At 45.9% G+C, this 11,483-nt stretch overlaps 1 protein-coding gene across 1 annotated transcript; it reads right to left on the reverse strand.

The window, feature by feature from the left end:
- Positions 1-6,490: 6,490 nt before the first annotated feature.
- Positions 6,491-7,411, reverse strand: LOC112121072 (olfactory receptor 14A16-like). The gene has a single exon (XM_024220175.2). The coding sequence runs from the start codon at positions 7,409-7,411 to the stop codon at positions 6,491-6,493; it is 921 nt and encodes a 306-aa protein (XP_024075943.2).
- Between the last annotated feature and the right edge of the window lie 4,072 nt (positions 7,412-11,483).

Here is an 11,483-nt window from a genome sequence, read left to right on the forward strand (position 1 = left end):
GAGCATCATGAACCCTTCCCAGCCAGCCCACGTTGATGTTGGTGAAACGTCCCTTGTGATCCACCAGTGCTTGCAGCACCATTGAAAAGTACCCCTTGCGGTTTATGTACTGGGTACCTTGGTGCTCCAGTGCCAAGATAGGGATATGGGTTCCATCTATCGCCACACCACAGTTAGGGAATCCCATTGCAGTAAAGCCATCCACTATGACCTGCACATTTCCCAGAGTCACTACCTTTCGTAGCAGCAGCTCACTGATTGTTTTGGCTATTTGCATCACAGCAGCCCCCACAGTAGATTTGACCACTCCAAATTGATTCCCGACTGACCGGTAGCAGTCTGGCGTTGCAAGCTTCCACAGGGCTATCGCCACTCGCTTCTCAACTGTGAGGGCTGCTCTCATCTTGGTATTCTGGCGTTTCAGGGCAGGGGACAGCAAGTTACAAAGTTCCATGAAAGTGCCCTTATGCATGCGAAAGTTTCGCAGCCACTGGGAATCGTCCCACACCTGCAACACTATGCGGTCCCACCAGTCTGTGCTTGTTTCCCGGGCCCAGAGTCGACATTCCGCAGATAGAACCTGCCCCATTAACAACATGATCTCCAAGGCACCTGGGCCCACGGTTTGAGAGAATTCCGTGTCCATGTCCATGTCCTCATCACTCTTGTCGCTGCGCTTCCGTCACTGCCTCCTCCTCACCTCATTTTTCTGGTCCTGGTTCAGTATAAACTGCATGAGAATGTGCGAGGTGTTTACAATGTTCATTACTGCTGTCTTGAGCTGAGCGGGCTCCATGCTTGCCGTGGTATGGCGTCTGCAGTGATCACCCAGGAAAAAATCCGTGAAACGGTTGTCTGCCGTTGCTTTCATGGAGGGAGGGGTGAGGCTGTACCCAGAACCACCTGTGACAATGTTTTTTGCCCCATCAGGCACTGGGATCTCAACCCAGAATTTCAATGGACGGGGGAGACTGCGGGAACTGTGGGATACCTATGGGATAACTACCCACAGTGAAAAGCTCTGGAAATCGACGTTAGCCCCGGTGCATAGACGCACACTGCTGAATTAATGTGCTTAGTGTGGCCGCATACATTCGACTTTATACAATCTGTTTCCAAAATTCAAATTCTGTAAATTCGGATTAATCCCGTAGTGTAGACATACCCTTTTTATTCTGTGGTGCCTCCCATGATGAATCCGATCATGTATAGCATGAGGAAAAAGTATATGGAAGCTGCCCTGTGGAAAATGATTGAGTCAAGGCTATTCTCCAAAAAATAAAATGGCCATCTTTCTCCCATGACTATCGTCTCATTCTGTGTTTCTTTATAAACATAATCAACTCTTGATATTATTGTCTCCGTGAGAACATAACGTGCAATCCATTTATGCACACTGAGGTATTTACACTGGTAAATATCTAAAAAAACTGCACTCAGGTCAATGGAGTTACTATAAATTTGCACCCATATAAATACCCTGTCTTCACACAGTGGCCAATATCAGATGATTCAGAGAGAATGAACAGAACAGGGCAATTATTGAATGACCCCTCCTCTGTAGTCCAATTCCAGCATCTGGCAGTCAGAGGCTTAGGGTCACCCAGAGCACAGGGTTGCATGCCTGACCCTCTTGGTTAATAGCCATTGATGGATCTATCCTCCATGAACTTATCATGTCTAGCTATCCATCCATCCCCATACATACCCCTCTATCTATTGATCTATTGAGCCATCTGAGGCTTCTTTACTGTCATCCATCGCTATGGTATCAGAGCACTTTCCGCATATAATCAGTTACCATATCAAAGTTACACATGGGGTCTCTGGCTCTTCTCCTTTTTTCAGGGTGGGGAGTAAAAATTCTACCTCTGCTGCGGCCCCGAGGCCAGAGGAGCTCTCTGCCCCCACTAGCGACTCAGGGCTAGAAGAGCTGTCAGCCTCTGCCATGGCCATGGGGTTCAAGGTGTCAGCCGCTGCCCCCGTAAGCAGGGCTCTTTTGCTATAATGAACCCCTGGCATTAACGAACAAATGGCTTGAATCCCCAGGGATTCGTTATAGTGGGGATATACTGTATTTTGTTGGTTGGTTGATTAGTTTCTATGTTGCAGATGTTTTTGGTGAGTGGTGTTTAGGGAGGACGAGGTATGTTTGATTAGATGGGAGGATCCATTTGATGTCATCAAGTAGTAGGTACAACCAGATCAGGCCCCAGATGGACCATGTGCCTATCTTCCCCTGGTTCTCGGTTCTCTAGCAGATATAGGGGCCTCCCTGACTGGAATTAGTCATCTGTCTGAGCTAGCACACACTCCTCTCCTCGGCATCTCCCATCGGCTAGCTCAGGCGCCTCCCCTCCTAGCATACTGGTTTTTGTGGCTGTCTGTCTCACCTTATTCATCATATATGGAGCTTGGGGGCTCATTGTTCTCCCAGTGATTTTCTAGGTGCCTAAAAGTTAGGTGCTGCCGCACTGCAGGTCACCACACCTGGGTCTGTTTATGGATCCAGGCACCAATGGGTTTTTAAAAGGGAACTAGGCATCTAAATCCCATTGAAATCAATGAGTTTTGGACACCTAGATGCTTTATAAAAACCTACCAGGCACCTAAACACCTTTGAAAACCAGGCCTTAGGTGACGAAGGGCAGGTGTCTATACTGGGCAATGATACCCTGGTATGCAGCTGTGAGTCCATTGACTCATGATATTTGAAATCCACCAGAGATCACAGAATCACAGAAATGCCGGGCTGGGTTTGACTGAAAGCCAAGGGGAATCGGGTGCCTGGCTCTTTGAAATCCCATCATAAATTCCTGGAAGAAATAGCCCTCCCCTTTGAAGAACATGCCCATATCTCCGCTGATTCCACGGCTGGCGCCAGCTCAACTAATAGAAAAAAGTGAACTCCTGTCTTTTGTAGGTATGTTACAGAATCACAGAACCATAGAAAGGTGGGGCTGAAAAGGACCTCGAGAAGCTGATGCAGGACCTAGTAAACCTAGACCAGCCCTGACAGGTGCTTGTACAACCTGTTCTTAAAAACCTTCGGTGATGGGGCTTCCACAACCTGCCTTGGCAGTCTATTTCAGAGTTTAACTGTCCTTAGAGTTAGAAAACTTTTCTTAATCTCTAACCTAAATCTCCCTTGCTGCAGATTCAGCCCATTACTTCTTGTTCTATCTTCAATGGACATGGAGGACAATAGATCACCATCCACTTTATAACTATCCATAACATATTTGAAGACTGTTATCAGGTCCCCACTCAGCCTTCTTTTCTCTTCCCAGTACGGCAACTACAATTGAGGAAATGATCAAAGAGCAGCAAAATCCCTTGTGCCATATGTTAAACCATATGATGGGACAACAAATACAATAAGGCTCAGAACTTCACATCTATCAAATTCCCTAATTAGCTTTGAAAATTCCCTTCAATCGGGACAGCACGTCCAATTCACCTTGGTAGCTTTTACCAAGGCTGGTCGTGGATTCTCCATCTCTTGATGTCTTTAGATCGAGACTGAATGCCCTTCTGGAACATGCATTCGTCAAACATAACTTATTGGGCTCAAGACAGGGGAAAATATCCTTTGATCTATAGGAGGTCAGAAGGCTCAGACTGGGTGATCTAATAGTCTTTTCTGGATTTAAATGCTATGAATATATCCCCAAAATTTCCATTGATGGGATCTAGGGTCGAAATCCCCTAGGGACCTTTAAAAAGAGACTGAAAACAGGCTTTTGAATTATAGCTTGTTCCTTAACTGAGAGCCCTGGAGAACTAAATCCTTCTTTTCACCTATAAAGCAAGTTCACTTGCCCAGGGCCGTGTGTCTGACACCTAACCCAGAGACATCATGTCTAGGGAGAAGACAGGAGGTTATTCTAAGAGCAGAGATGGGATTTACTAAAAGTCCCGAGGAGTTAAACGCAGGTTCCCAAGGACTCCTTTAACTCCATCAGGCCCTACTCCAGAAGGGAACCACAATATTCACTGTTGGGCAATATACCCACCACCAGTGCCTCTGGGACAGAATGCAGGAGATCCAGTTTGTTGGAACATATTCCTGACAGAGGAGGTATCTAGGAAGCCGTGCTGAAGGTGTTCGGGAGAGGTGAGCATGGTGGGTCGAGGTAGCTGGCTATTTATTTGGTTTTAAGCCAGATAATCCTCTTTTTTTGTGATTTGTCTGCAGTCATGTTTTTGTCCAGTATCATGGATGAGGGACTCAATCAAGGTCACACTGGCTGGCAGGGCCACGCAGGCGGGGGCGTGGCTACAGCTTTCCCAGAAATACAAGAATGTCCGGTATTCTAGCAATGCATAAGTAGTCAACCTAATTGAAGGCAGAAATGGGTAACATTTTCCCAAGCCTTTGGCAGATTGTTTAACTTAGCTAAAAACATAGCAGCATCTGTCATGAACATGTTGAGGAAACCATTTCCCAATGACAAGTTACTTTGACCAGCTCTACCAACCTGAGCTGAGAGTAACACACACACCCCTGCCCATGTCATGTATCTTCGGTCTGCAGGGTAGAGAGGGACTAGGAATGGGCATGTCAGAGATGATCCGGGAATAAACCTGCCCCACCTCTCACTAAGAAGTCCCTCCCCTCTTAGGTCTCACTCCCGCTGCTGTGCTGCAGTAGCTTGGTAGGCAACATCAGCCTCTGATTAGTGCAGGAATAAGATCCCCTGAAGTTATCAGGACGCTTGTGTGTATGCGAGGGTCACCATCTAAGCTAGGCTGACACCCGGGGGACTCAAACAGAGACATCTAGGGCCCAAAGTATGAGAGTCTACAGCTTGAGCTGAACAGCCAGGCTTCCTGACAGCCACTGGAACAGCCTCAGATCCTCAGGTGTGCATAGAGGGGCCTCATAACACGCACTGCCCATGGGTGGTGTTTATACAGTGACACTGCACAGCTACACAGGTCAAGGGCTCCATCTGAGCAGGAGTCACCTCCCTCAGCCAGGGGGACAGGGCCTCACAGACAGTTGTACTAATGCAATGCCATGGACTCTACTAGTGTTTATGTTTTGTGTGGCCCCTTCTCCTCTCCCGTCCCTGCACATCCATAAAAACACAGAGTCATAGAGTTCAAGGCCAGAAGGAACGACCAGATTATCCAGTCTGATCTCCTGTACTCCAACACCAAACCCAACAACTAAAATTAGACCAAAGTGTCACAGCCCTCAGGAGACTAGACAGTTCTGTGCCACCAGCAGAGAATAGGAGAGACTGAGGTGCACCAGTGCCTGAGGTCCCCGCAAAGGCAGGGAAATGATTGAGATACACCCAGAAAATCCTGGCAAGTGACCTGCACTACACTCTGGAGATGAATGCAAAACCCTCCTAAGGTCCCTGCCAATCTGACAGGGGGAAGAAATTCCTACCTGACCCCCAGATGGTGATCAGTTAGATCATGAACATGTGGACAAGAACCAGCCAGGCACGCACCTGAGAGAGAGAATGGCTCGGTGCCACCTCAGAGCCCTGCCACATGCCACCCAATGGCCCATCTCCAGCTAGGGCCGCCCCGATGCTTCAGAGATTTAAAAAATGCTCCCTGAATACACTGGGTGGGGAGGGAGGAATCCCATCCTGATCCCTGCCAGTGGCAGAGGAGACCCTGAAGCATGTGCTTTTGGGAACATAAGACATACGCCACAACTGAGCCCCAGGGGTGATGAGCCCTACTCCCCACCATCACAAGCAGCCCCGTCATACAATCCCACTCAGACATGTGTCCAGCTCTATCTTCAAACTAATTCAGTCATTGGACCCCCACAACTCCTATTGTGAGGCTGCTCCAGAACCTCACCCCGCTGGTGGTTAGAAACTTCGTTGTAATTTCTAGCCAGTCTCTCCATCTCTCACACGCCTGAATGTACATGTCCCCCACCTAGTGGTTAGGCCATGAATGGTGGTATATAAGACAATGGGCCCAGTCCCCAGCAAGTGGCAATGGATATACAGTTCCATTGGAGGCAGTAGGACAGATCCACAGATGCTGCAAATTGCTTTAGCACCACCAAAGTCAATGGAACGCATTGAGGATCTACCCCAGTCTTACTCCATTCTGACTCCTTTGGTTCCAATGAAGCCACTCATGATTTATACACACAAGCAAGCAAAACAACTCCCATCATTGTTTTCAGTGCCCATGGAATGGGTACAGCGGACAAGCAGTGTAATGGGTATTGTTTTGGCACAGAATGAAAGTCTGATTCCTCTGGCATACAGAATTTACACCCATTTACTCCACAACTGGCCCAGATTTTGTACTGGTGTAAATCACCCCAGCGGCAGTGACATCAGCAGAGTTAATCTGGATTTGCATTCGTGCAACTGAGGTCAAAATCAGACCTGGTTGTGTGGAAGCTGTCTGGTCATGGAAATAACAGACATTAATGAATACTTAAAGATACTATGTAAGCAAACTTTACTTAGAGAAAGACAGAAAATTAATTCTTGGTGAATTACCTACACCCAGTCAGTCTCCTCAGGGCAGCTTTGATCTCTTTGTTCCTCATGCTGTAGATAATTGGATTCATGATTGGTGGCAATACGGAATAAAGAACAGCCACCACAAGATCCAGAGCAGATGGGGAGCTGGAGGTGGGTTTCAGGTAGGCAAAGGCCCCAGTGCAAACAAACAAAGAGACCACAGTGAGGTGAGGAAGGCAGGTGGAGATGGCTTTATGTCGTCCCTGCTCACAGGGGATTCTGAGCACTGATTTGAAGATCTGAACATACGACACAATCATAAAAACAAAGCAGCCTAAGACTAAACACACAGTAAAGGCAATAACCCCAACTTCACTCAGATATGAGTCAGAGCAGGTGAGCTTGAGTAGCTGGGGGATTTCACAGAAGAACTGATCCACCATATTGCCTCCACAGAAGGTCAATGCAAATGTGTTCCCGGTGTGTAGCACAGAGAAGAGAATCCCACTGATCCAGGCACTAGCTGCCATTTGGACACAAGCTCTGCTGTTCATCATTCTCTCATAATGCAGTGGTTGGCAGATGGCAACATATCGGTCATACGCCATGACGGTGAGAAGGGAAAAATCTGCTCCCAGTAAGAAGAGGAGGAAAAAGACTTGGGCAACACATCCAGCATAGGAAATGGACCTGGTGTTCATGAGGGAGTTGGCCATGGAGTTAGGAACAGTGACAGAGATGGAGCCAAGGTCTAGGATGGACAAATTCATCAGGAAGAAGTACATGGGGTTGTGAAGGTGGTGGTCGAAGGCTATGACCATGAAGATGAGAAGATTCCCCACCAGGGCTGTCGGGTAAATCAGTAGAAATACCACAAAGTTCAAAATCTGCAGCTCCTGAACATCAGAGAATCCCAGTAGAAGGAACTCGGTCACGGTTGTTCGGTTAGACATTTTCTTTCTCAGGACATCATGTTCTGGTTGCAGAGGGAGGGACAAGAGCAGGGGCCAAGATTAGATCAGTTAAATAACTCTCCTTTTGTGAAAACCACCTTAATTTCCTTCAGTCAGACCCTTAGCTTGTAAAGGTTGGTGTAACATGGGAATGAGGATAGGGAAAACAGCCGAACTGACTCGAATGGATTACTCCTGATTTACACTGGTGTGAGAGAAGGTAGAATCAGCTCTGTAGACTCCAGGGCAGTTACACCTGATTTACACCAGGGTGATGGAGAGGAGAATTAGGAACAATTGCTTTTGAGTTATTTGTATACCTCTGTCACCCAGATGTGGGCAAACTCTGGATAAAGTTGTATAAATGTTACTATCTTCAGTTTACCAAGGGGAATTGGGGGTCTGGCTGGCCAGAGTCTGCTGTCAGGGAACTGCTGCGAATGTTGGGTAATTTCACCTCATGCCATAGAATTACTCCCCATTTAAACTGCTCTAAACGTTAGAAGCATCTCACATGTAGGTGACCAAACCCAGCCATAAATACACAGTAAACTCGAGTCAGCAATACAGCTCTGGAGTTCTGATGCTTCGTCCCCTGTTCTAGGCTGATTTCCACGCTCGCTGTGAGAGACAGACATTCCGGTTCCCTTCCTGCTTCTCTAACCACTCAACTAAACTCCCTCCCAGAGCTTGGAAGAGAACCCAGGAGTCCTGACTCCCAGTTTGTCCCCTGCTCTAACCGACTAAATGCAACATGCCTCCCAGAGCTGGAAATACAGGCCAGGAGTTCTGGCTATACCCACTGGACTCAACTCCCTCTCAGAGTTGGAAACACAAGTGAGGTGTCGTGACTTCCTGTCCCCTCCTCTAATGTCTACATCAGACTGCATCTCAGCCTCTGTCCCAGTGACTCTCCACTGCCATCAGGAATAACTGCTGTGAGTGACAATGGAGAGTCATTGGGCCAGGGAAGGGGCATGAGAGTGATTCACCAGCGTGGTACTCGGGGCACTCACCTGGTCTCTGGAAGAGCCAAGTTCTAGTCCCTGCTCCAATGACTATTTAATTATTGATACAAAGTGGAGCAGCTTCAACAGGCGAGACTGAGACAGTCTCATTTCAGAACAGCCCATAGCCTAGCTGCTCAGGCACTGTCCTGTAAAGTGAGAATTCAAATCCCTTCTCATCATCAATCAGAGGGAGGGATTGAATCTGAGTATGTCACAGGCCAGCTGAGCACCCTAACAACTCAGCTTCAAGTTATGAGGGGTGCCTGTCCCACAGTCCTTATGAGAGACAGAAATAGAACCCCCCCGTTCTGGTTCCTCCCCTCTACACACTGGACTGAACTTCCTCCCAGAGCCACACATAAAACTCAGGAGTTACGGCTCTTAGTCCCCACTACTCTTACCCACTAGACCCCACTCCCTTTCCAGGGCTGGGGATAGAACCTAGGAGTCCTGGCTCCTAGTCCCCACTATTCTAACACACTTGACCCAACTGCCCTTGCAGTAATCTAATAGACAGAAGTAACAATAAACTGAGACCCAGACACAAACAGATGATGTATGATAGATAGATAGATAGGTAGATAGATAGATGGATGGATGTAACAACAAACTAACAGCGAGACTCAAGAAAGAAAAACATAGATACAGAGAGTGAGAGAGAAACACAGAACTAACACAAACAGGTAGATAGAGAAGTAAAAACAAACTAATTGAGAGAGAAAAGTGCAAACAGACAGCAAGACAGCAATAACAACAAACTATCGTATACAGAGAGAAAAGTAACAATGAGCTGATAGTGTTTGTCACAATTTTTGGACAATTTTAATGTAAACTCCACAATCCATTCTAAATATATGTGTGTCAATTTGATCCATTCCTCCACTCCCAATAGAATGAAACTGAGGCACGAATATTCTGCCCCCTCTTTCCTAAGGTAGATGCTTTGGACTGCCTCAGTTTCCCTTGCCCAAGTTGAGGTAAGAGTGAAACTATAAAAAAAAATCTCATCTCAAAAAGTATATACTGTCATTAGAAAATGTTCAGAGAAGGGCAACTAAAATGATTAGCGGTTTGGAACAGGTCCCATATGAGGAGAGACTAAAGAGGCTAGGACTTTTCAGCTTGGAAAGCAGGAGACTAAGGGGGCGATATGATAGAGGTATACAAAATTATGAGTGGTGTGGATAAAGTGAATAAGTAAAAGTTATTTACTTGTTCCCATAATATAAGAACTAAGGGCCATGAAATGAAATTAATGGGCTGCAGGTTTAAAACAAATAAAAGGAAGTTCTTCTTCACACAGCGGACAGTCAACCTGTGGAATTCCTTGCCTGAGGAGGTTGTGAAGGCTAAGAATATAACAAGGTTTAAAAGAACTGGATAAATTCCTGGAGGTTTAGACCATTAATGGTTATTAGACAGGATGGGTAAAGAATGGTGTCACTAGCCTCTGTTAGTCAGAGGGAGGTGATAGACGGCAGGAGAGAGATCACTTGATCATTACCTGTTTCGTTCACTAAGTCCGGGGCACCTGACATTGGCCACTGTCGGTAGACAGGATACTGGGCTGGATGGACCTGTGGTCTGGCCCAGTACGGCCATTGTTATACCCTTATGTTCTTAATGAATATTCTGCCCCCTCTTTCCTAAGGTAAATGCTTTGGACTGCCTCAGTTTCTCATGCCCAAACTGAGCTAAGAGTGAAACTATAAAAAAAATCTATTGTCACTTACCATTTTGTCCTTAAAGTGCCACTCTGTAATCCCCAAATATATTTAATTGCAATAGCAAATTTACGGTGCAGGTCTGTGTGTGGACTCCTCCCAGACTGAGATGTCTTTTCTCGTCCAGCTACAGACTGCAATTGGTTGCCCCTCTCTCTCTAGCCCCATACACACCCCTCTGTCAATCAATCTCTCTATCTAATCTTCCATCCCTGTATTATGAGAGGCCGTTACCCCACCGCACTGAGGCTGAGCTGCTGGAAATACACTGAGATCTGTTCTGTCTGCAGATGAGCTGTGTGTCAAAACTTTGGTGCAGCAGGAAGGTGATTTATCCATGTGTGTTTTCAAAGGGCTTGTGGGACTCAGTCCATGGAGCCCTCAACAGCCCAGAGGCAACAATTAATTTCTCTGGCCCTTTATTTCTCTAAAGAGTTTCCAGAAACTAAGATAATCACAATTAAAATTAGGCAACAACGTCTAAAGGGAAGATTGTGAGGCAAACACTAAGGGCACACAGGACTGTACTCCAGACATCTGGCATCAATTCCTAACCCTGCCGCTGACCTGCTGTGTTACTTTGGGAAAGTCATTCTCTGGGGCTGTCTTTCCCCTCCAGTCTTTTCTACTGTTAGCTCCTTGGGGCGGAGACTGTGTCTTACCTAATATTATGGGCCTCTCATATCAGGTTCAACTATCAGATAATTAATTAATTAAAAAGCTAAGGTCCAAGGTGTCCTGAGAGCTAATTCCAAGTATTCCTCTGGCTTTGTTCAGTCCCTTCGCCACTCCATTCCTCAGTTTGTCATCCACCCAATGTGGAGGATAATTCATAATGAGTGGAGATACTCAAAAACATCTTCCTGACAAAACAGCTTTTTAACGAATAATTGCTTGTCATTGAAAATAATCTTGGTGCGGAGAAAATTAATTTTGAACTCATTTTTCTATAGGTTTTTGTTTGTCAGTGGAGGAAGTTGTTTTTGGGGTTGGTTTTATGAAAACCTGGAGATGGAAAACTCTTTGGTATACTTTTTCAGGTTTTTGGGAAAAAGTTTTCAATATCAGAAATTTTTTCCCAAAACTAGAAAATATTTACTATAAACTGGAATTTTACTAGAGAAATTTATTAAAAAGCAAACGCTTATCAGTCTCCGGTTTCATTTTTTTTGCCCCCCCCCATCCAAAAGCAATATTAAGGGATGTTTCTATGAAAACAAAACAATGACATTTCCCACAAAAATATAATTTTCATTTTTGGGAAGCATTAATAATGAGTAATTAAAACTAAATTAAATGTGTTTGAGTTGATGTGGGTGCAACATTCATTGTAATTTT

This window comes from Terrapene carolina, unplaced genomic scaffold (genome assembly GCF_002925995.2).
Source record: "Terrapene carolina triunguis isolate 2854851 unplaced genomic scaffold, T_m_triunguis-2.0 Scaffold17267, whole genome shotgun sequence".
Taxonomy (NCBI): Eukaryota; Metazoa; Chordata; order Testudines; family Emydidae; genus Terrapene; species Terrapene triunguis.